At 35.5% G+C, this 27309-nt stretch overlaps 1 protein-coding gene across 3 annotated transcripts in view; it reads right to left on the bottom strand.

Moving 5' to 3' along the window:
- LOC5572932 (ADAMTS-like protein 1) overlaps window positions 1-27309 on the bottom strand; it is an 844534-nt gene that overhangs the window by 5239 nt on the left and 811986 nt on the right. The window contains exons 11-16 of one of the 3 annotated variants that reach the window (XM_021845002.1): window positions 12608-12823; window positions 12085-12546; window positions 11441-12025; window positions 11280-11376; window positions 10930-11061; window positions 1299-1568 (exon numbers count right to left, since the gene is read on the bottom strand). In XM_021845002.1, coding sequence (XP_021700694.1) covers window positions 1299-1568; window positions 10930-11061; window positions 11280-11376; window positions 11441-12025; window positions 12085-12546; window positions 12608-12823 — 1762 coding nt within the window. Of the gene's footprint in view, window positions 1-1298; window positions 1587-10929; window positions 11062-11279; window positions 11377-11440; window positions 12026-12084; window positions 12547-12607; window positions 12824-27309 lie in introns of all 3 variants that reach the window. The other 2 variants (XM_021845001.1, XM_021845003.1) reach the window with 2 other exon arrangements.

The raw sequence follows: 27309 nt of genomic DNA on the forward strand, positions 1-27309 counted from the left end.
ATGAACTAGGGTTAAAAATCTCGTTAATAAAGTCTAAAGGGCTAAAAATCTCGTTAATAAAGTCAAACCAACCAACCAACCAATATTTGGTCCATATTTTCATAATCGGAAAGTTTTAAGATATTTCATCGGAGAAATTTAATTATTTTTTTTCCATTTTCGGTCTATTTTTCATACTAAAACCCATGAAAATCACGTTTTTCTATGCTTTTAAGCCCATACAAAATGTATGGAAAAAATGCTGCGATACATTATTTCAAAACTTTCCTATAATGGAAACATGGACCAAATATTGATCTCTAGCGAGAAAAATTCCGATGTACCGTAATCCGGGGTAACATTGATCGGAATGTCCCTTCTAATAAGAAGTTCGATTCAACATTTATCTATGGGATATTTTTAATGCATTAATGACTCTTCTCTTTCTTATATTAATCAGCTAATATAAATTAAGGTTTTTGTAAAAAAAATAGTTTTGTTCATAGATATTTTTTTCAACTGTTCGAAACAATCATTTCCATGACCATTGATGACACTACCAAACATTGATGTGTCACATGAGTTCTGCAAATGATGAAAGCAATTTAAATGCGTTATTTACTTGAAATGGCATAGCCAAAAACTATTCCGTTGTCAATATTTTCATAAACATAGTCAATACTGCAAAACTGTCTAATTACTTAGGAGAATGTAGAATTTCCTTAGAAAATTGCCTACCGTTAGGCGTATTCCGCAGTTCAAGGTGTTTTTAATTTTAAAATAACTCAAAAGGCACATGACTTGTAAAAGTTTGGACTTCGAATTTGGCATCAGGGGTCATGAATTTAGCAAGTAGTGATATTTTCGATATTACCTATTATTGTTTACATGGATGATCAATGTTACCCCCTATCAGCTTAATCAAAAAATCACATAAAATATTTTATTAAACATGCTTAAAACATTCAGCAAACAAAATACAGTTTATAGGCACGAGCAATGGGTGCTAGTACTTGTTTTAAAAATATAAAATTTGCAATACTTGCATTTTGAAATAAAAATTTCAATTATATTAAAAAAAAGATCAATGTCACCCCGGATTACGGTACATTCGATTTTTGAAATCGTCTGGTTCAGACATAGCGTGTAGCGGTATTTTGGATCTTGAGACAAAAACGTGTTCTGCAGTGTTATTATGTATTCATGATTGACTGACTTTTTAAACTTGAATTTATGTAAAAATACACTTCATTAAACGAGATGTTAGCGTATTTTAACATGTTAAAGAAGCACATTTTCTAATGTAATTGCATCCTTACCCGATAACCGCTGCCATTGGCGCCGCAGGTTTGCGAACACTCCGACCATGGCGTGGTCATCCACTCGTACTCGATGCTCTCCAGGGCAGCTGCTCGTTCGGCATCATAGCTGCTCGGATCGTCACCACCATCATCGCCGGTATCTTTGGACTTGAGCAGCTCGTAGATGTTGAACGGCCTCACCGGTTCGTCCTTTTCGGCCCGCTCCGAGTCCAGGTGGCTGTATTCGTGCTCCATCAGCAGCTGATGTCCTTTCGAGTTGGAAAATGTCTGAAATGGCCAGAGAAGCTGCGATCCAACGAGAAACGGTAAATCGACAGAGTCATGCAAAAAAGAGAGGAACAGGTTGATGCTGTTAATTAAACTTGTTACGATATCGGGTGGGGAATATTTTGGAACTTCGAGAGGATATCCACTTGAAAAGGGGGTTTGATTGAATGAGTGTGTGGAGGTGCATGGAAGTGGGAAATGTGAAGTCAACAACATCAATTCAGGAAAAAAGGTATCATCAATATACAGTGACGAAATTTTGCAGACCAAACTCGTCAGTCAGCTGCAATTCGATGGGACGGTTTGTTTTGACGCCATCACTTGGCATTGGATGTTGATTTCATTTGGAAATGAACACAGTTGATGAGATTTTTTTCCTTTGAAATTGAATTTATCATATCCATGAGAGTCGATTCGTTCCATGTCAAATTGGCAAGTTGTATTTGAATTGAAGATAATTCATAGTTAAATAATCCAGATACATGCATACCACATTATTATTGAACTTGATTGAACCTAAATTTTCTTTCACAGGGTTTTAGTTTTTGGTGAAATATTCTATCGATGAAAACTTGAAAAAATCATAATATAATGTCCTAGAAAGATCCACTTCAAAGAGTATAATTGCATTTTTTTTCAGTAACCCAAATTTTACTAGAGACATTTCAAGTTCAGTAATAATGTAGTTCCATGTATGCGAGAGCCATTATTGATTAGATAATGAATTCATTTTTTGACACCTTCTCTTCCAATTGATATTGAGAATGAATACCAAATGACAGGAATACTGGATCTTCAAGATTTGTGACAAAATTTCACAATGAGGAACTCGATCAGATATTTTTTGAACCCATTCACCAATTGGACATGGAACGACTCAATAAAAATTATAAAAACCAAACATCAGATTACTCAATCACACTGAATACATCTCCAAATGTGGGCCTTCGCTTTCATACATATATGTGGCGAGGTGGGTGGATCGATTTCAGGAGCCAATTATTTTCGTTTCACTTTATCCTGTTTCGGAGGGTGCTTCGTGTGCCAAAATCAACAGCTAGCTACCGCCAAATCAAACAACAATCAAATATGTAGATTGAGGGTGCGTGGAAAACAAAACTGTGATTGCTAGAGGTGTGCGTTTGTGGTGGTTTGGTGAAAATGGGAGCCGTCGCGTCGACTGACCAACATATTTGGGGCGAAAATGGGGTGGTGTTGTTGGAAACCGTGAACATGAAATGGTCGCACATTAACACGTTGACAAACATGTTTGGGGATTTGTTGTTTCGGGGCGGGTTAAAGTGGAACCAAAGTTAATTAAAGGAAATTACCTATTTGTGTCCATGTGTGGAAAAATCGGTGGTTATGGTGGTGGTGGTGTTGGTTATTGTTGGTAGTAGTAGTAGTTTTGGGGTTACCGGGATAATACAATGTAATAGAAAAGATGGGTTGAAAAAAAATTCGAGGTATAATATCGTGTTTGTGTTTTTTTCATGTCCGGTTAACATTAAACATTAACAAGCAGTACAAAAGGCGAATGAAAATAAAATATCTATAGTAATTCCCCCATCATAAGCGTTTTCGATTACTTTAGGTACGACTGAACAGCGCTATTGTATATTATTTCATATGAGATTGCAGTCAGTTTGATCTGTTTGCTTAGCAACAGGCATCTACGTGTATCGAACAACTTATTAAGGAATCCAAAAGCAAGGTGTCAGTGAACGTAAAGGTTATGAGTGAAATCAAAAAATGCGGTTCAAAAATCTATTCAGTTCCACACCGCTCGTCCGGTTTTAGGTCAGATTTCTAGAGCCATTACTATGGGAAAATCAAGTAATTGATACAATCGCTCATATTTTTTGCCCACAGTTTTCAAAACTATCCTACTGAATACTCTACTGTTCTTAAGCTTTTCAACAGGGTTTATGGACAAAAGGTCGAAAGACAAAAGGTCGAAAGGACAAAAGGGCGAAAGACAAAAGGTCGAAAGGACAAAAGGTCGAAAACGATTTGCATGGTGGGAAATTTTTGTTAGGGGTTCTTTTCATCCAACGAGAAAAGTATCATAATTCGTATAAGATTGTTCTCTGTTGCTTCTCATACGATTTGCATCATGTAAAAATTCTGTAAAAACAAAAATTGAAAGCCGTCTTCATGAAAGATTTCTTTTTACATCCCACTTAGCGGAAAAATGAATGTTAGCTTAAACATGAAAGTAATCTGTTGGATATCAAACTATTCTCCATTGAATGGAATCAAAATATGCCACGGATTTCCAATAGCGCAGTACATTTACAACAAGTAGATGGAGGGATCGCAATTTTTATAAATTCTTTATTAGAAACAGTGTACATTCATGCAACATATATTTCTATAGCTAAGCTGCATGTCTGGGCAAAATTAAAAAAAATCGTTTTGAAGTTACGCCCTTTTCATTGTATAAATCCACAAACTCATAGGAAATCTGTGATATTTAAACGGATTTTCATTGGCCGTGATTATCAGAAGAAATTAACCAACAAAGTTAAGTTCACAATACGTGTTTTCAGTTTTTTGTAGCTTCTTAGTGGAGTTTTGAATGAGAAGATCGTCGATATTTTAAGTTACGTTCTTTTTGAAGTATAACTATTAAAACCACAAATTTACAATAGATTAATTAGGCATTCTAATACCGATAATCATGTTCAAATGTTTTCAATGACACATTGCACTAACATTATTTCACAATTGACTGCTTTTTCATAGGCTCAAGTGGTATAAGGCATTACGGAGCCAATTTAGTATTGTTATTATTAGTCATAAAATATTGTTGTAACACAACTAGCTACCCCTGGCTGTCATGACTGCCCCTGGCTGTACTGCACCAGAACTTAAACCTCAATTGCTGAGTTGCACTATTGGTCAAACTCTTGTACTCTAGACCACTATCAATACTTTTGTGATTATTTGTTGTATACATTACAACATTTAAATTTTTCACAAGTCTATAGTTTTACCTGTGGCTTTCCCGGTCTTCTTGACCTCACAAACACGTAAGGGTCCTAGATGAATACAATAGAGAAAGAATTTTATAAATCAATCAATTTATACTCAAGCAACTCGTGAAGAGTAAGCCTCAATACTTGAAATACATTTAAGAAAAGTAAAAAATATTCGGTATTGTTTGGATTCACTGATTTTAAAATCATAACACTTGCAGAGCTTAATTTTACATCTCTTCCTAAAAAATCAATATTCAAATCAAATCTGTGGGCTTCGTGGCCGCGCGGTTAGTGTTACCAAGCATCTAACCGCATCGAGTCTTAAAGTGTGGGTTCGATTCCCACTTCAGTTCGGAAAATTTTTCGTCAGGAATTTATTTCGACTGTGCCCCTGAGCGTTCCCAGTAAACACGCCATCATATATGATGGGATATAAGAGTACAAATGTGGAGGCGATATACGCACATCTTGTACGCAGCCTTATGGCGCATGTACGTATATCGCCTCCACATTTGTACTCTTATGCGCCATCGTATACGAGTTTGTGTTTACTGGGTTGCATGCTAGTCCGTTGTCTAGTGCGGTGCTTCCTTCAAAGGGCAATCGTCCAGTTGAAGCATTAACGTGTCGGTGTCATTTAAAATAAAAAAAGACCTCTCTTGAAAAAATTTTACCTTAGAATTCCGATTTTAATTTCCCCGAATGTCAATAACCCAGGCTATCGACATGATGGAGACACCATCTACTATGGTGACAGAGGGCTCGATTGGCTTGTCAGATAGATCGGGCCCGGGACATCCTGTCTACTGCAAATCGCTGCAGTTGATACAGGGCATGTCCATTGCCTGCAATAACCCGAGAGTCATCATCCTAACGCATCATTATGCTGAATGCTAGTGTCCTGAATTTCATAATACAGACATAATACATTGAATGACATTGTCCGTGATAATGGAATTCGAAGTAATTCCATTCTAGGAACTGGAAATCGAGTTTATGGTCTCCAGATTCATTCATTTCAGCATTCGAGGTAATGGAATTCAGAGTTAGGGACATTAAAAAGACTTCACCCCCAGTTTTGTTACCGGAAAATCTTACATTGTTCTGTGGCCATGTTGATTGCCTGCTTATATCTACCATAATAGGTTTGAATACTAGACAAATATCTGTAAATTTTCATTTATTTTTTTCGATCGCAAACTGAGCCTGAGATGTTGAGACTCACCCGCTGCTCTTATCAGTGAAGACAAACGAAAATAAATCGTACCTTGCTAAACAAAATTTTCGTAGGAGACAAAGACAAATATTTAAAATTAAGCTCTGTAAGTGTTACGATTCTAAATTTCATTAATATGAATGAATGAATGAACAAAATAATAACGGATGTTCTATACTTCGCATATATTTTTTTCATCAGTTAATTGCTTCACCAAACTATTCAGAATATTTTTGTTAAAAACTTTTTTGGATACATGATGAAATTGGCTCCGTAATGCCTCATACCACTTGAATCTATGAAAATTGTGAAAGACTTTTGCGGCATGTAAGAGCAATGTTTGATTGAATACATTTGAACATACTTAACGGTATTATAATTCCTAATTAATATTTGAAAAATTGTGTCTTAAATAGTTACACTTCTCAAACGACGTAACTCCATATTTTGTTGATCTTCTCAATAAAAACTCCACCTAGAAGTTACAAATAACTAAGAACACAAATTTTGAATCAAATTATGATGGTATATTTCTTCTGATATTCAAGGCCAATAGAAATCCGTTCAAATATCTCAAATTTCCTATGAATTTGTGAATTTATACTATCAAAAGGGCGTAACTTCAAAACGGGCCCAGCCATTTTTTTTAAATTCTGCCCAGACATGCATTTTAGCTATAGAAAACAGGGGACTGACACGGCTGTCATCCTGCATACATTTTGGCTCTTCCTCACATCGTTTTGGTACCCACTTTTTGATCGGTTTGCCCTAATCTTGCTCCTGATTTTAGAGTATACGGCTCATACGCTGCTAGTGCTAGATTCTGGCAATTAAACATATTGCTTTGAATCGTCGTATTTGATGACGCTTTTCATTAGTTCATCATTTTGTTTAATGTTTTACGCATCAGCAAGGTATAATTGATGTCTCCTACCCATAAAAACATATGTTTTGTCCCTCCCAAAATAATCAAAACAAGAACACTGGACGCCATGTTGAATTGATGTTGGGTTGGTAAATATTGGCTCATGCCACCCCCCTGATAGAAAACGACTGGTGAGCACAGATTTGATGGAGATTTTTTTCTGATAATAACTGTCAGGGGAGCACCGTGGAAGTAAATTCAGTTTGTATTGAAAGGAAGCTTTCAGAAGAAAGAAATTGAAACTTAATGAACATATCACCTCCTTTTTCGGATCTCAATCATTTCAAAAGTAATCAACTTTAATCGGGAGATTAACGAGGAGGCATTTGAACAGTTTTATTCAGAAACGTACTGTTAGTATCACCAGTTCTACGATTGGTACGTACTCTCTCCAACGGTGCAAAAACTACTTTCGCGTGGAGTGATGTTGTCCGGCATGTCTCCGAAGAAGCACAAGAAATGCGGAATAATTACATCAGAAGATTCTGGGAAAATCATGCCACAGAATTCAATTGGACTGTAAATTTTGTATATGTATTTTGTACGGCTTATGTTGACTTCCAACCCGATGATCTCGCTTAGGAATAGATTAAATACTGGTAGAGGAAAATACGATGACTTCTGCAAGAAATTCTAAGTTTGTCGAAAACAACTGAAAAACGATAAAGGGTAGGTGTACGAGTTATGGACATAGTGGTTCCCTATTTCGCCATACGTGATTACTTTAATGTCCTCAAATTTTGAAAATTTGTGTGCAGAGTCGTTCGCTGTCACTATCAACGCTTAAAATTTGCTGATTTGTACAGGCTGACTGCGATACAATTTGGATCAATCTATATTACATCAACATTATGCAATCTACTCCATCACTAGTGCATTGATAGCGATACACTATGGATATCATCTTCTTTCTGGCGTTACGTCCCCACTGGGACAGAGCCTGCTTCTCAGCTTAGTGTTCATATGAGCACTTCCACAGTTATTAACTGAGAGCTTACTATGCCAATGACCATTTTTGCATGTGTATATCGTGTGGCAGGTACGAAGATACTCTATGCCCTGGGAAGTCGAGAAAATTTCCAACCCGAAAAGATCCTCGACCGGTGGGATTCGAACCCACGACCCTCAGCTTGGTCATGCTGAATAGCTGCGCGTTTACCGTTACGGCTATCTGGGCCCCTATGGATATCACTGATGGGTTAATTTTAGCCTTAAATTAAGCAGATTAAATGGCAATTTATCAGTACGATTTATTTGACAGTGTTGCAGATAGATTGAAACTATTTGTTGGTCACTGAAAAACATTAATAGCATGGATAATTACCACGTGATCACTCATTCCGCAGTGATTATGATCTAGAGTGCGATGTCGCATCTCTGATGTTGGTTGTCAAATCAAAGTGATATTGATAGCTCGCAAGTGATATTGATAGTTTTAGATCATCAGCCATCAGCTAATATAATTAATATTAAGCAACTCTGTTTTTGTGTGTTGTAGAAGTTAGATTTAAGATATATCTTGATGTTGAAACATTCAAAAAGATTTAAAATGTGAAAGTTGTCAAAATTTTGCATATGGCCAAATAGGGAACCACTATGGCCATAACTGGTACACTTTCCCTACTTCATATTTCTATATAAATACACGTGTTACATTTGGTTCGATGTGCTTAGGTAGCCATGACTTTAGTGATGTGAACATGTATGAATATTCAATAAATATGAATTTATCACACATCGTCTATTTGTAAAATCGAGATAGAAAAATATCATCTTCTCCAAATTTTGCTCACAGGCACTTGAAAGACTGCATAATCATTTGGTGGAAAGATATATTTTTTTAGGTGCTCATAGTTAAGATACAAGGCATACAAAATAGCTAATTTTAAGATGAAAAACTCAAATAACATGAAAACCATAAGAAATACATCTTTGGTAGGTTCAGCAAAGTTGTTGCAAATGATAAGTATAAAAACTTTGTAGAACATAGACCAATAAAACCTGAATATAAAACACTTAAGAGCAAAAAAACGATTTTTTTAAATACTTAATAATCTTGGCTTTTAAGCAAAACCAAGAAAAAGTTTATTCGGCAAAGTTGTTTCTATGATCATTTGCTACAACATTGCTGAACATACCAACTTACGATTAGTTGAAATTTAAAAAGTTGGCGTATACGTCACTCTTGCGATCACCGTAAAAAAATCTGATCTGTACATTTTGTAGTACTGAAAATTCTGAACATATTCTCAGAAGAAACTATGGCTCTAAAATTAACAAATCTTGACGAAAACCTCATGTCCGTCTATATTAGCTTCCTGGACCAGTGTGCATTGCCAGTGAGACGAAGTCGTCGTGACTCCCAGCCTGTGAGCTTCCAGGGAAGGAGTTCCCTATGGTTCCTGCTCGCATCTGGCTAGGTCACTGCGGGGATCTGAGAATATCCAACATTCCAACCTCCTTCCATACAGTCCACTGTGCATCCAACACCCCATATTAGTAGTATGATAGCTCAATAAGACCAAATTAGCAGGCTAGTGGTTACTTGAGAAATTCTTCGGCATGAGCGGCTTGGCATTTTGTTTCAATAAGACTATTAGGACAACCTATTTGTCTCCTATAAGATACATGGTTAGAGGGCGTTATAGGAGACACAAGGTTATGGAGTGGGGTGTTTTGAGAGATAGCACAGAACTGTCTTCGGCGAAGTTTCAGTTCTCAATACGATCTACATTTAGGAGTTTAGGATCATCTTTTTAATCTTGGAGACATTAGGAGCGTTTTTTTGAACTTACACTGTATGATCCTTGAGGGATAAGAATGTAACCTTTGGAGTATATGATATCTCTAGACCCCGATGATTTGGAAGTTTGGTGTTTTGGAAAGAGTTGTTCAATAGCTTAAGGGCTGAAATGCGGAGGTCACTTAGATACGGAATTCTGCCACCAGGCAGTGCTAGTGTGCATGAATCTTTTGTTTTGCGGATATCTCAGGATCCTTACGACTTAGAAAGATGGAGTCTTCGGCAAATTTGTCCAGTAGCTCAAGGATTATTGTTATCTTTACCAAAAGAGTCGACACTTGGTAGGCAAGGCTAGTAAGCATAAAATTTTAGTGCTGCCAGTATCTCAAGATCTTGACAACTTCTAAAAATGGCATCATCGGCAAATTTAATCAGTTAGTCTGAGGTTATAATTTTTCGAGCTTATTGATTCAAAATTTTACCACCAGGTGGCTAAGTGATCCTTAATATTTTGTTTGCCGATATTTCAGGAGTCTGAGCAATTAGAAAGATACACTGAAATGAATTTTATTGTAGAAACTATTGAATCCATGGTAAAATTAAGAACTGCACCAACGATTTTCAACCGACTACATTAATCTGTTAACTCTACTAAAACATAGTCAACATTACTACACAAGAAAATATATTCTGTTTATTTAACCAGAGTTGTAGTATTTATGACTAGAAACATTCTAGATTTAACAAGCTTGGTATTATACTTTAGACCACACTGTGTTGTACGGTGGGATGCTACTATGGACATAGTCATTTTTACTACACTTCTCAGTGATTTTTACCAGATTATAGTAAAGTTAACAGATTTTTGTAGTCGGATGAAAATCATTGGTGCAGTTCTTAATTCTACTATGGATTCGGTAGATTGTACAACAAAATTTGTTTGCGTGTAGTTTCCTTGGAAAAGTCGTTCGGTGGCTCAAAGATCCATGTTTGATCCATAAGTTTCAAGATTTAGCATAGGCACAGAGTCAGGATTCTGAGATATCTGCAAACAAAAATTGTATGTTCAATAGTGTCCCCTGCTGGGTAAATCTCGAATCTTTTGATAGGATGCTAAGAAATCTCGCATAACTTATTAATAATTTTAATAGAATATTCTACTGTTGCGACAGATCGTGCTATATCAATCTCTTAAAAATATACAAGAATAATTTAGATTTTTGTGTTATGCCTTATTTATTTCTCAAGAGAGATGCGTGTACTATTCGAATAATAAAAAAAAACAATAATTTGAAGCAAATATGAGTCATGCAGTTTCAGATTACGAGTCATGCAACAACTCAACCGTACTAAAGTAAGTCAAACGCTACGTAATAGAAGTAGAGTTTCAACCGGTGTAGCGAACGAAACATTCAGAAATTTATGAAGGACAAGGCACGGGGCGTAACGAGCGGATATAACGGTTGACAGTCTGGTGCAACTGCCTATCTCACCTGCAAGCTGGCCAACAAGTGCTGAAAGTGTGGCATCGGCATCGTCCGAGTGCCGGAGCTAGCCGCTACTGCCGCATCGGAAGCGACCGTGCTATCCGAGGCGGTCATTTGGGAATGGGACCTCAATATCTCCTAATGGGACGAGTTTTTCGAGTGTTACGGTATGGGGGTTTGCCAATTTGGTTGGGTTGGTTTTGTTTCGTATTACAGGGTAGCAGTAGAGAGAAAGACCATTTTAGTTTGCAATATGTAAAGAAAGGAAACGATTAGTTACAATTAGCGTAGTTGTTAGTTGCGCAAGCTACTTGCTACGTTTTAGCTGGAATGTGCTACATTTCTGCTTAGCTTACCTCGTCTTCCATCACGCTACTCTCAGCGTTCTGGACTATGTCAGGTGGTTGTCGTTGTCTATTTTTCCCTCGATTCCGATCACGATTCCGTCTGCCTCTGTTGATTTCAAGTTATGCATTATTGGACACTTAATAATAATATAAAAAAAAAACTATTTTACCCTTTCTCATCACTCCGGTTCTGTGACGCCACGTATGTATGATCTCTCAGAGCATTCAGCCCCACTCCCTCTCGATGCCTTTCTCTGTCTTCATCGTGATGTTGCACTCCTCCAGGTTTGGCTTTCACTGACAGTTTAAGATCCGCATGACTGAGCCCTGCGTGACATGTGTAGACACCGGCCTCTTTGAACGATACGTCGATGATCCGCAGAGCGCCCTTCTTGGAAATTTTGATCTTTTTCGATTTGATCAATGGTGTTTGATCCTTGCTCCACCTTATTTTTGTTCGATTGAATCTCTTAACTGGACACTTGATTTTGATTTGGGTTCCGAAAAACACGGTAGCTGCACCACCGATCTTCAGAGTAATTTTGTTCTTCTTCGGGTCATGCTGGATGAACGTAGAGTTGGTACCAGCAATAGGAGGTCGCTGATCTTCTGGAGCACATGCTTTGGTATTGCAAGGTTTTTTGTCTGGAGGCTTACTACTTGGACACATAGAAGCAGGACGTTCAACCTTGTGTTCTTGTGCCATAATCTGCTTACACTCGACCCGGCGTTCCTTGATTCCTCCTCCGCATGGTCTGAAATGAAGAATTTGTCATAAATATCCCAGTCAATAAGCTAATAATTTATCTCATACTTTGAACACTTGCTCCACTCCGAAACCTCCCATCGAACAGGACAATCAATGATGTTACAGTACTGCCGATCCGGTTGCGGCTTCGTTGTGCACATACTATTTGGTACGATCATAGTGTTTTCTCCACCTCGTGTCACTTCATGAATGCAGGTGACCTCGCGCGTTTGAATCCCGAACCCGCAGGATTTTGAACAGGGGGTGAATTCAGAATAATTCCACCGAGGTGGACATGGAATGTCGTTACACGTTCGTATCCGAGCTTCCGGCTTTGTTTCCGGGGAGCACAGGAATGGCGACACAATTTTTCCCGTGTCATCTCTTATGCAGTTGATGATGAGCTCTTCGACTCCTCCTAAGCAGGAAGCACTACAGCTCGTGTAGCCTTCTTCTCTCCACGAATAAGTCTTACCAGGTACAGCTGCTTGCACTTTGATTCCATCCAAATTTTGGCGATTACCATCCCTGAAATACCAAAAATATCAGTGTAATCATTGTAAACTCTTTTAGATTTCATCGATTATACTTCAAGTATGATTCCTCAAAATTGTGCGAGTACGAACAAGGCTCCATCACGCACCGTTCTACTTCGTCCAGTGGTTTGTACGAATGGCACAATGAATCATTGAGCGTTGCGACACGCTTGGAGAATTCCAGGAAAATCTTGCACCTAAATGGCTTCCGCCGGATACCTTCTCCACACGTGACGCTGCATGGAGACCATTCCGTGTCCTGAATGAACCTATTTGGGAAAGAAAAAAAAAACATAAATAGCCATCAATTAAACCAATAGCAACAAGCCAAACCACAAGGGGCGCTTCATACATAAATCAAAAACGAGTGAATCGTTCAATTATCTTCATTGACACGACCAATAGTGCACTGATGATTATCGTGTTGGCAACCGCCGGATTATGTCCCTACGGAACAGCACGGTTTTGGTTCCCGGCGTTACGGATAGTTCAAGGTTGGTGAGATGGTCGTTTGATGTGGCAGTGGTAATTAGGGTTGATTGAGTTATACGATATCGCACTGCCAAGGCCACATTTACGGCGCGACAAAGCTTGACCGGTCAGTTCTCGTGTACGGAATGGAATTTCAGCTCAAGTGCAAAGAGTTTGATTGATCGAGGTCGAAATTAAGTGACACCGACAATTAGTGCAAATAATTCACAAATACAATTCCAACATTGTTACCACATTTAAGGGTTACACACGAAGTAGATCGTTGAGAACAACTAGATCCTTACTCCTAGTTTTTAGCTTTTGCTAGAAGTCCTATAAATCTACAAAAAGAGATACAGCTCCTCCTCTGTCCTTCTTAGCTGGGAAATATTATGCATTTCATACAAATTTGATTGTTCTCTCTGCCAATTCGTATAGATTTACTTATGTTTCAAGTCGTTTCGCATTCTCAAAGTGCTGACTACTGTTCCGTCACTCACGATAAGCGTGTCAGAGGCAACGATGACGATTCTGAAATACAATCAATTGTCGCACACAAATCGTCCAGAGATGCGGCAAGTTCCTGACGATCCCGGATACGGTTGGGAACAACAAGTATCTACGTTCTAAACATATCCTCCACGATAGCCTGATTGGAAAATGATGAAACGAAAAAACGAAAGAAGCTCAAACTCCAGCATCAGCTTGTGACTTTATGATGACGCCATTTGGTCCTCGGGGAAGCCTATGATGTCGTCATTCTTGTCATTTTTGATTCGCTTCTTCTCTTCTGCATCGTTGGGTGATAAATGTGATTTGCCATGCCGAACAAGGACGTCGTCTCATCAAGCACGTACGGACATATGTAGATGTTGGACAAACAAGATTCATGTTGCCTTTGCTAGAAGAAATTGCTTTTTGGCGTGGAAGGATGACATGTGCCGTGGTGCATCAAACTTCCGAATGCTTCAATAGAACTTGTTCTAACTTGAATTTTTCGGATTCCTGTTTTTTTCGCTCAATGTACACATTGGCGTAGCTAGGATTTTTGTCTGGAGGGGGCCTAGGGGGGGCCTAGCATATACCTGTTTTTTACAGATGTATTATTATTATTATCTCCATTAGGGAGATTTTCAGCCCACGGCTGGTTCATCTCCAATTTACAGATGTAATGTCGGTCGCAATAATCATGATTTTTACAAATTTCGTATTTTTAACAGATTTGTATTGATTTTAATAATTTGTGATTTTGTCTCATTTCGCGGCACATCAGTTTCATTTGTAGTTTAAATGTCCAAATTCATTCTTTTTGTAATCCTTCAAGAATTCTAGCAAAAAGATCACAAGGAATATCCTTTGTGATTCTTCCACGATTTTTTCAAGGATTCAATCATGTGCTTTGAAGAGATTCCTCTTAGAATTCCTAAGGAAATTTCGTTATGAATTATTTTCATAATTTTCAGTGGGCTTTCCACAGAAAATCATACCCAGACTTTCTGATCTCACCAGAAAAATTCTCGAAGAATCTGTATCGAATTACTTAAACAATCTCTTGAAGAATTCGACCAGAAAATGTATTAGAAATTCATTTAAACAATTCTTTTGGAAGGTCCTCTACGTACTTATTATATATAAACTGTAAGTTTAAAGTGTCCTCTGGTTGCTCATTAATAATTTGTTTAGGATTTTAATCAGAAAAAAATACCAAACATGTCTTCAAAATCACCAAACAAGGATTCATTTCACGAATTCCTCAGAAAAGTTTGCTTTTGAAGCCCTACAGTGCTGTTTGAAAATAATCACACTTAAAATTATCCAGACTTCCCGCAAAAAAATCTGGTGGTGTTACTCTAAATGTTCCTCGTAATATTCCACAACAATGTTATGATCAATTAGAAAGAATTCAATTGGGAAATTGTTATTTTCATGATTTCTCAAAGAAGTTCTCCGCTTATCTATCTGGAAGGAAGAACAGTTAAAATTGAGTCTCTGAAGAAGGTCCCAAACGGACTGAAACGTTGGACAAAATAAAATAACAGTTTTTTTTATTTTGGCAGGACTGAAAAGCCATCAACACAGATCTACCTGCATTTTTTTATATTTCGCTAAAATCAAGGAGCAACATCCCCCATTCCTTCAAAACTTCCTCGGATTTTTTGTTTTATTTTCTTTGCTTTGCTTAACTAAGAAATATATAAAAAATCTCCAGAAATTCCATCAACTAATATTTCAGGTTCAAGAAATCATTCCTTTTTTTATTGGTAATCTCATGATTCTTTCATAAATAACATCTAAAATTTATCCACTCTCCATACTTTGGTTCAAAAACTACTCCCTGAATATCTCAATTCTTTTAGGAATTGCTTTACAAATTCCTTTACGAATCACTCCATATCAGATTTCTAGAGAAACACATACAAAAAAGGATTGAAAGAACTTTGTAGGTATTTTTTTAATAATTGCAGCTGACATTTAATTCTGAAAAATTTACTACATTCCTGTCATAAAATTCATAATCGTCTTTTATAATAAAAAATTTTAGGTGTTTAAACGCAGTTTTACTGAAAGTAAAATAAAATCAAAATTTTAGATAATATTTTGTATGAACTCCGAAGTGATGATGATACTATATTGTGAACATATTGATGTAGTAAAACCATTTTTAGAAATATCAAACAAACTAACTTGAAAAGTCTATTATCGATTATTTTGTAGTACAGTAGAAGTTAAACGCTGAAATATTGCTGGTTTTTTTTAATAATACCAAAGATGTATTGTACATTACTTTGAAAATTTGTTGATGAATTTTCAGAATTCTGAAATTTTTCAAAACTTCTACAATTTACCTTTTTCAAGATTCCGTCAGAATCATTTTTAGAAATTATCCTTGAATTCTATCCTTCTTTGACTTCTGGTTTTCTAGGATTCTGCCAGAAAGCCTCTAGAAAATCCAGCCAAAAATATAGGAATTTGGAATCAGACAATAATTGGTAAAATTATTTCTAAGGAAATGTTTTAGGAAAGATCAATAAAAATTTCTTTATGAGTATCTTAAAATATCCTTTCCCCCTTTCCTGTTATTTTACTACATGTTTCTCGACAAATTCCTTTTCCGCTGTGCTAACTTTGGAGCTAAAGTTTTCCAAGGGTAAAGCAACAAATGTCTTTTGAAGATTCGAAGGCAAGAGATGTTTCAAATACAATTTTTTTTCCAATTCATGAATCAACCGGAGATTTGAAGAAAAATTTCTACAAAAAAAAAGCAAAGAAGAATTTGACGCAACTTGTGATGTATTTTGGAAACTTTTCTTAAGGACCATTGATGAGCGACGCAAAAGAATTTGTAATAAAATGTTTGTGAAATATTGAAAGAAATTTACAGAATAATTTCTAGTAGAACTTTCAGTGAAATATCCCAGCATTAGATTTGACAGAAGTAACATTTTTTTGGCAAATCCGGAAACGTATTCCGGAATCAACTTGCTAATAAAAAGAAGACATAGAAGGAATGGATGTCCACCAGGAAGAATTCGCTTTGAAACAATCTTATTTGATTAATTTCCATGAGATTTGCAAAAGTTCTGAAGCCACCCTTCAATATTCCTTGAGGAATTTGATAATAATAATATTCTATGAATAATATCGAAAAGTTATTTGAAAATAATTTGCTACATATGTGTTGGAAATTAATCAAATAATTTATGAAATAATAAGCTTTCTTGAAATAATATAGTTAAAGCAATAAATTTATTCATGCGAATATTTAAAACATTGAATCAAAATCAAAGAAAGAGTTTATTGTTGGAATAACACTAGGGCCAATTTTGTTACATGTTTTTAGCCATTAATCTGATAAAAAGTTTCCCATGCCGAAATTCCTCGAAAGATTAACCTTAATTTTCGTAGTAGTATTTTTAGTATGTCTGTTTTTTCAATTATTATATTTTTTTAGTGAATTCTCATATGGTAAATCAATCGGACGGTTAAGCTTTCGATTGTTGCATGATTCACCGAAGTCAGAACAGCCGCGCTGATGCTGTGTAACGTAAATGGGGTTTTCTTAATATAGTTGTACAAAATTACATAACGTAACTGAAGCGATTTTTTTGTTAATAACAAGAGTCATGTACATAATTCCAGATGAATTTACGTCATCCTAAATCGGTTTTGTTTTATTTTTTTATTGTCATCAAAAATATTGGGGGGGGGGGGGGTCGGTTCTGAATGATTCTGGAGGGGGGCAGGCCCCCCTGCCCCCCCCCTTTTCCTACGCCAATGGATGTACATAATTTCAAAGATTTTAATTTAATTGATTTTTCAATAGTTTCTTCCTTATCTTACTTTTTTTCTTAATCAAACTTGTTTCTCTTCATAACGCAACTAAAATCAGTTGCGTCATAAAATCTTACAAAATTTAGGAAAGTGTGCCGTTTAATAACGGATTGATGTAATTAAAAACACCCTATTATTATCAAAAAAATACCGTAAAACGGGGTAAAATTGATCAGGTTTTGGGATACTTCTTAAATTTATCATTTGAAAATGCAAATGTCGCAAGTTTTATATTTTTAAAACATTACTGGCACCCACCGCTTGTGACTGTATACTGTATTTTGGTTTTCAAAAGATTTAAGTATGTTTAAATAAATTTTTTAAGTAATTTTTTGATTTAGCTGATATGGGGTAACATTGATCACCCATGTATACAACGTTCGGTAAAATTGGAAATATCGTTGCTTACTTGAATCATGGTCCCTGAAGCCGAATTTGAAGACCAAACTCTTACAAGTCAGTTACTTTTTGAGTTATTTTATAAATTAAATCACTTTGAACCGCGCGATACGCCTAAAGGTAGGCAATTTTCTAAGGAAATTCGGCATTCTAAACAGTAGCTCGTTAATCTTGCCATATTGAATAAACTTATGAAAGATTTGACAACGGAATCGTTTTCGTCGATGCCATTTTCAGTAGAAATCGCATTTTCCTTGATCATACCATTTGCAGAACTCGTGTGAGACATGAATTTTCATCCATAATAATAAAGATCATTGATTCAAAAACATGACAAATTTACGCATGAACGAAACACAATTTTCACATAAACCTCAATTTTCATTCGATCAATGTTACCCCGCTGATCAATGTTACCCCGGATTACGGTACTAACAAAACATTGAATTGTAACTTAATGTGTTAAGAAATAGTTTTCCTATCAATTATTTGACCTACATATTTTTTTCCTTGTGTCGCTCCACCCGATAGAACGCCATAAAAGTGGTCACAGAGTAACAGCTCCCTGGCACATATGCTGACTCAATCTCATTTTAGTTCAATTTTCCGTCTTATATATTTTTATCGAACGAAATATGCAGAAAACAGCTTCGGCAGCATTGCTTTATCATAGGTGTTATATGTATCCATAACTCAGAAATGATGGAGCAATATTAGATGCATCGTATCTAAACTCTTTTTAAGCAAAATCCACCGTGTCATCGCTTCAAACGATACAAGCTTCCGATGTTAAATGATGTTTCACCTTTCAGACGAACATCGTCCTATGTACACTACCCACCATAAGTATGGAATCACATCATCTGGTATTGCGACATCTCAGTTGAATATAGTGGGGGTGCCGACCGTTATCGGGGGGTTGTAAAAGAATCGGTCGTAAAAAACAGTGTTATAATTGTGTTTTTGAAAAATGCAACGTCTAGATGTAGAAGTACTGATCCGACATATTCGGCAAAGTTGAAGCATAGATTGAGAGCTATTCAAAATGGCCATTCAAGTTTTCATATTCTGGTAAGAGATGGCAACTGCTCGATTGTTATCAAAAGAGCCAATTATATGTATAGTGTTATATGCAGAAACCGATAAATTTTAAAGATAATGATACCGAATGTTCACTAAAGCTGAAGCAAGTGTTGTATGCCATCCAGTCAGCCAATGCACAAATGTTCATATTGCTGGCAACACTGTTTAAAAGGAATATGGCAAAGATCAAAACCATAAAACTTGAGCGGAATAGAAAAAGAGATTGTTCAGCAACAAAGGAACACACTGTAATATAGTTTTTCATGCAGGGTTCCACATTTTGCCGTAACTGGCAACACTGCTTAAATGAAATTCCACCACCAGGTAGTGCTAGTATGCATGAGACTTTTGTTTCGCGGGTATCTAAGAATCCTGACCAATTAGATAGAAGACGTCTTCGGCAAAGTTGTTCAGTAGCCCAAGGGCTATCGTTATTCTGGCCAAGAGATTCAAGATTTTGCCACCAGGCAGCGCTAGTGAGCATGAAATTTTTGTTTTGCGGATATCTCAGGATCATGACCACTTACGAAGATGGCGTCTTCCGAAATATTGTTTATTCTAGTCAGAAGGTACAAGATTTTGCCAACCGGTTGCGCAAGTGGGCAAAAAACTTTTGTTTTGCAAATATCTTTGGTTCCTGACTACACCCGATTCTGTTTCCATACATTTTCCATACATACTCCAAAACCTTATTTTTGCATGAAACGTCGAGAAATGGTGTTACTTTTTTTGCACGGTTTTTTTTAAATTTAGAGCTGAAATTTTTTTCTGCACGGTACGCCTCCCCCGTGCAAAAACAGAATCGGGTGTACTCAGAAAACTGACACCTTTGGCAAACTTGTCCAGTAAGTTAAAAGTTATCATTTTTCGAGCCATGTAATATTGCCTCTATACACTTGTGAGTGTGATTTATTGCCAAAAATTTCGAACCTCTTGGATAGCATAAACAATATTTACGAAGAAATCATCTATCTCTGTGGTCAGGATCAAGAGATATCTCCAAAATAAAAGTTTCATGTTAACTAGTGCCACCTAGTGGCAAAGTCTTGAATCTCACTGGTAGAATAATCATAGATCGTGAGCTACTGAAATGCTTTGACGGAAACGTTATCTTCCTAAGTCGTCAGGATCCTGAGATATTTGCAAAACAAAAGTTTCATGCTCACTAGCGCCACCTGCTGGCTGATTTTTAAATCTCAACAACTTGAGTTACTCAAAACAAAATTTCGATACTCACTAACGCCACCTGGTTGCAGTATTCCGTATTTTAAAGACTACCATGTTAGCCTTTAATATATTGAACAACTTTGCTGAACATAATGACCATATATTTTGATTATTTTTTAAGATATTGATCATTTATAAAAAAGGGTCGTTAATCTGAATTCTGGTCGTTCAAAAGTGGTCGTAAAAAGAACCGTCATAAAACGAACAGTCGTAAAAAGATGGTTGTTGTACACTCTAAGAAAGCGTTGTGTTCAGATGGGCATCCAATTCTTCTGAAAGGGGTTCTCTTTGTGAAAGAGGACCACGTGATTATTGAGTTCAAATTGAATTCAGGTTAACTTCTGCGTCCATGAGTCCTCTCGTGGTGTAGGGGTATCGCGCCCCATCTAGTGGACAGGGATTCGTGAGTTAGTTGTTCTGGGGGAAAGGTCCTCCCGAGCAGAAGAAAATAACTACTGAATACTAAACTATGGTATTCCATACCAGATAATTTTCAATACTTACAACCTGTTTGAGGTATGAATGAGCCCTGCATACGAGGTGGTATATACCTTCTGCATATTCTATGAACATCAAGCTGATAATTAGATCAGGTATTGTAGTACCTAAATAATACATGATGGATTTTCATATAAAAGTGAAATTTTTCAATAGTAGGGGGAGATCCCCCAGTACCGGACACTTAAGCCACTAAATTCATAATTCGAAAAATATTGATTTTATGGGCTCGTGTTACCCATTTATGATAAATATTATCATTTTTATAGTGTACAAAAATAAATTTGAAAATATAAATATGAATTTTGACATTGAGTTTTGATGATGTATTTTAGTACCAAATTGATCGATCTTGAAAGGTGGTACCCAATACCGGACACGATCCGGAAATGCCTCGAATTCTGTAAATTTGAACATCATTGAATGTTTACACTATAGAAATAGTTTCAATTCAATGCATTTGCAACATTTACAAACATAATTTGAGTTTTTCTTAGTTTGCAAGATGCCTATCAAAAACCTCTTTCATATATGATGAAAAATAGCACATTTTACGATGTTGTTATGAATGTTCATTCTTCTTAATTTTATTGCATGTTTGATACCATGGTCGACGGAACCCATAAAAAATGAAAGTATTTTGAGACACTGATGCAATAATTACAAAGATATCATATAACAAATCAAGCTGTCCGAAACTGAGGGACAGGAGGTGCTTAACCAAAATTGTAATTTGTCCATATTTACTTCAATTGTGGTACAAAATACATTCATACTATCAAATTAGGATTGTGTTCGATCATGCTTCAGGGTCCAAAGTGTTTTTTCGTATTCAAAATAATTACTAAATAGGCTCAAAATTAAGAAGATACGTCAATTTTTTAAAGATTTTCAAACTTTTCTACTTTTTTAAATAGGGATGCATATTTCAAGGATGTGTTATTCTACGCAAACATTAGTCTACATAATAGCTTTCTTTTCTACTAATACACTATCTTGATTGGACCATGATTTCTCAATGTTTCGACTTTGTCCGGTATTGGGTGCTGTCCGGCACTGGGGGATCTCCCCCTACCTCCAGCAGTCCTCAATAGCTATCGAATACCATAATGAAGTATTTTTAATTGTTTTAAACCTTTTTTTTCAAAACCATAATAATACCAAAATGAGGTATTGACAACTGAAAAATATCTAATTATGGTATGATACCAATATGCACAAGTTATTGCTAGTTATTTTTTCCTCCTCGGGCTGGAATGAATGACAAATCTTATGACATTTTCAGAGTGTTCCGATTTTCAATTCCGATTGCAAAAATAAGAACTAAAGAAACTTATAAAAAACTTATTTTTTTCAGAAACTCATTTGTTTATCTTAAGCAAAGTAATTCAAAAGACTGAAGGTAATTTAAAATAGCACACTTTTGTTCGCTTTTCTGACGCTACACGTCGCTATTGTGTATTTCAACTAAAGAAAGTGGAATTTTAAGGATAATCTCATCATGCCTACTCTATCGTAACAAGCTTATGTTAACACCTTAGTGATCGCCGTTGGCCTAAGCAAAACAAAAATAATTTTTAGGTAACGTTAGCAATGAGCATTAAAAGTACTGAACTCAAAAACACAAAAGTTGTTCATGGTAGGGTTTCTAAGATCGATTAAATTATTTGGCACTTTTTTTTTCATATAATATGGATTTTGAAAGCTCTAACTGAAGTTTTAAAATCTCTGTAGAGTAGAGTGGAGAAAGGTTTATTTTTAAGATAAAACTTATAATAGTCATGGTGGTTTGAATACTATTCAAGTAAAAGACTTTCACTCCAAATATTATGAACATTTATTGATATTCGGAAAAGTTGTGGCTTTTTGTTGTTTTTAGAAGTAAAAATTGTAATTTTTGGTTGAACGTTAATTGCATGGAACGAAACAAAAATATAATCTTTTCAACTTTTTAAGTAAGAACGCTTCTAGGCCTCTCATAAGGATGCTTTGAAGTGTATTAGTTTTTGCATAAATGCTTAGGAACCAATTTTAGCCCATTGTGGGACAAAAGTTCGAATCAGCGGGGAAAAAGTTCGACCCATGTACAATTTCGCGTAAAAAATTAAACCTGCCTAAAATTAACACATTATCATTTAATTTAACGAAATTTGCCTCAACGTGCCAAAAAAGTTATCAGAAATTTGCGTTTCTGTGTAGCTTTGCCGAAAACTGATATTTTTAGGTAAATTACAATTAATCCTGTTTTGGGAAATTTCTTGATCAAAAATTAGTGTGTATTTTTCTGCAAGTATATGTTTATGGCTGTTATAAAGTATGCATGTCATTAGAGTATTGACCTTTTTTTCGGTCAGCGAACTTTTGCCCCACACTAGATTCGAATTCTTGCCCCACCGGTGGGGCAAAAGTTCGTTGAAGAGAATTCGTTTTTAGACTGTTGTAACTAAAAATTGGTATACATTTTAACACAAATTTGTATAGCAAAATTTTAGCCAGTATGGTGAAGGTTCACTAAGCGGTATTTATTTCTTTTCAAAGGCTATAGTTTTCGGGAAGTTTTGATTATTCCACTAAGGTTGGACTTTTGCCCCATCTTACTCAATAGTGTCTGTTGAGTCAGTCAACTCGTTATATTTCCATATTTCATGAACTTACAATGCAATGAAAACTTGGTGCAACTACGGTCAAAGTAACCATCGAGGTGATTAACTTTTACTATGGATCTTAAACTCATTTTTTAAGTTTTCACAGTAATAGGGGTACTTATGTATTTTTGGCCATTTTGTTCTCTTCGTCGTGGGTATTTTTGTCAACCAATTCTTATGAAATTCGGCAATGAGATGACTTATATAAGGACTGTTCATTGTATAAAGTGGACACCTTGTAATCGGTTTTCTGTGTATCGTTCAACTATTATTCTACAATGCTATGAATATATAAAATCTTACAAAATGCTTTTGGTTGAAGCACTAAATATTTTTTCCTAGAACTCCTTAGAAAAACGCTTCATCAAAGCTGAGCATTATATTTCGCATAACAAAAACCTTTATTTTTATGAGCATATTGTGTGTTGGTATCCTTTACTATTCTAGTGTGACACTAGGATTTTCCCTTTGGGGCGAAATTTCCTGAACACCATCCTTTATAACCTTTTTTTAAAATAAAAAAATATAGATGATCGTAATTTCCAGAAAATTTCTTAAAATCATTGCTTTCTATAACCTCCAAAAATCGACCGTTCTAAGCATTGTGCCTTATTCGTGTGAAATTTTATTATGTTGGTGGATTTTTTATTACAATATTGTACAACATTAGTCGAACGAAGTACAGAAAACCGATTGCGATTTCATTTATAAATTAAACAGATATTGTATGTACAAGGTGGCCACTTTATCAAATGAGCAGTCCTTACTTAAAGTATTGATGCAAATATTGAGCTCAAGAGTTAAAAAAAAACACCCATGACAAAGACAACAAAGCTGACGAACATACAACAAGTTACCCTTAATAATAAATTTGTTGAAAATATTATGAGATCAAAAATGTAAAATAAGTTAGTTTGAAAAACATATTTTGACCCTGATTATCTTATGACCTCATAACCAATTTAATTAGCCACTACCGTGAAAATCGTGCAAAATCTTTGTTTTTATACGTCATGTATTCACGAAAATATGAAAATATGTTACTAACATGAATATTTTAAAAAAATAAGGCTGCAAAAACAGACTGTCCTAAAAAGTTTAATTTTATTTAAATTTTTCACAGTAGTTCGATCTTCTACTTTTGATATGCGCAAAATTGTACAGATTCTAGAGCAAAAAACAGAACTCATATTAAACATGTACGAACGGGGCCGGCCAAAGCTACCTTATCCCAAAAATAGATCACTAATGCATTCATTTTTTTCAGTTTCAGTGCAATATCGTCGTCGCGTAAAATTCTAAGCGATACCATCATTTTATAACTGGTCAAAGTTATTGAATGTTATTATTCCAAAAGTGAAGCTCTTAGAATCATGAATTTTTCGACTGTCAGCAAAACATACAATTTTATCAATCAAATCAGACTTGTAAGCGCTTTTTCCTATCAAAATCGTCAACCGTAAAAGGACTATTTTGCCCCATATAGTGTTAAACTCTACACAAAGTAATGTTTTTCAAAAAGATTTCAAATAAAATTCTAAGTAACCTTTAAAAAAAAAACAACCACGGTATGAAAGGAGACACTTCGATCTACACTTATGAGACGATTAATTTAAATGTGTCTCTCTGCTTTTCAAGGTCTTTTCCTTAGAATAACGTAAAATAAACTTATATTTTAAGAAACTCATTTGTGTATCTTAAGCAAAGCTGTTCAAAAGACTGTATGTATAAAAAATGCGTTCACTACCAGGGGGCTCACACTGAGCTTTTTGGTGTGGAGGTTGAGTAGAGGGCCGCATTAAAAAAAAATAAAATAAAATAGCACACTTCGCCATTCTGACGCTACACGTCGCTACTGTGTATTTCAAATTGAATACTAAAAATTTTGAACATTGAAATTTTAAGCTGAAATTTTGTATTTACGTGAAGCAAAGGTGAACATTTCAATCTATGAACGTTTCGAAATGTGTCATCTGCTTTTATTTTGATCGAGCATTTAACAGTGCTTGAACATTAATCAGTTTTCGTCGATTGATTGATTTTTTTTTTCCAAGAAGGTTTTACGTAACAGTAAAATAACGTACCGTAATCCGGGGGCAAATTGATGATTGGGGCTAGTTTGACCAGGTCCTGTACCAAACAACATTTCCTTCCAAGGATGCTGAAGATTTCATTGGCCTCACAGACACTCCATATTTTCTAGTTTATAGATGTCTAATGATGATTTTGAACTATTTCATTTTTCTTAGGGTCAGTTTTGCATAGAAATATTCACAGTTTTTGAAGGTGTAAGCAATGCAGTTGAAAATGTCGGTGCTAAAGAATCCACTGGTGCTATGCCTACATGTCAACTTTGAGGGTTTAAAATGTTGTGTAAGCTTAAGTATGAAATACAGAACTAATTTTTAATACCACACAGCATAGCAAATATATTTTTTGCTAATAAAACCGTTTAATCTCGAATAATGTGCTTATTTTAAGGGAAATTGTCTACATTTAGGCGTATTAGGCAGATTTTCAAAGTTGATTTTGCAATAAAATGATCAAGTACTTGAGTTGTAAGAATTCTGACATCATTTTCAGATTCAGGAGACCCAAATTTAGTAGATAGGGATGTTGTTAATTTTAAAATCTGCTTTATGATACGGTGATCAATTTCACCCCAGTGTGTCATTTTATTTTTTGATATTAAAACTATTTTTATGATATGTTCAATATAATTTCACGAAAAATCGATTTCATAAACTGATATAGATCAATGGAGTACTGATTTTGTCAGAATTTATTTGACAATATTTGAATTTCGAAGGTTAACACAACAAAAAGATGTTAACCAGTGATCAATTTGCCCCCGGATTACGGTACCCAAGTTTATACCTTCCAAAATATAAGGCTTAACCACGTGGTATTTTTTTCAGACTGTTTTTGATCTTTGGAACAATTCTGCTGAAAACAAAAAATTCCTACGAGGTCGGCATCACGGCCTAAGACCTGTTAAAAAAGTACCTATGGTAATTTGCTTTAAGTTGATTCATAGCATTAGAGTCCTTCAACAATTGGCGAACTACCCTAATTTAATATGTGCATAAGTACCTCGTAACGTCAGTTTTGCATCTAAATGCATTTAGTGGTAAGAACAACTATGTTGAAACTCGAATTGCCTAGGTTGTGGGGATCATGATCTAAACCAGTGCTTCCCAAACTTTTTCAACTTTCGCCCCCTTGAGGCCAATATATATCTGGAATCGCCCCCCCTGACATGTGATTCAAATGTTTTAATCAAGCGCTGTTGGATAAAAAATGTCTTTGACTCATATATTCATAGAATTATGTACATTCAAAAATATTTTCTTAAATATCGATAACCCACAATTATAAGGAATGATTTACTGATTTGTAATTTATAATAGCAATTTTAATAATATTTTGCGTGCATTACAAGTTACCAAATTAGTTTTCTATACAATTTCGAATATAATATATGCATAAGCGCTAAATTTTGACGTAGTTGGGGACGATGTTCTCCAAAATTGAACCAAATGTAATGTTTGGATGCGTTTTTGGAAGGTCTCGTCCCCCCAAACACGTCACCAAGTAAAATGATTCGTTAATTGTAATTTCATACTGAGTTTTGTGCTATTTCTAAAATTATTGCAATAATTTTCAGAAATTGTGAATAAATTTTTTTTTTAAAGTCTCTGGGAATGCTTATTTTTATCCAATCCAAAACACTTGAAAAATATATGAAAACCTCTAATGTTTTTCAACTCCTTTTTCCGTGCACTATATTAAAAGAGTATTTTTAACACCAAGAAAAACTCAATTTTTTGGGCATTCTGAAGATTTGAATCCGACGCATTTCTGATATTTCTTCAAATCTATATTTAAATAGAGTTTTTTCAGTCTTTGGCATCAAGCGGTTTTATCGTTGAACCCGATTTTTGTCTGCTATTATTTTCTAAATTTGTTTCTAAAATGATTTATTTTATAAGAAATAGTAAGAACGAGTACAACCAAATCTTCAAAATGGGTACTGTAGATGTTTTTTCCGTAAAAAGCTGGATTTCAATAAAAGAAGTATTAGCTCCCTAACGTCACAG

Source organism: Aedes aegypti, chromosome 2 (assembly GCF_002204515.2).
Source record: "Aedes aegypti strain LVP_AGWG chromosome 2, AaegL5.0 Primary Assembly, whole genome shotgun sequence".
Taxonomy (NCBI): domain Eukaryota; kingdom Metazoa; phylum Arthropoda; class Insecta; order Diptera; family Culicidae; genus Aedes; species Aedes aegypti.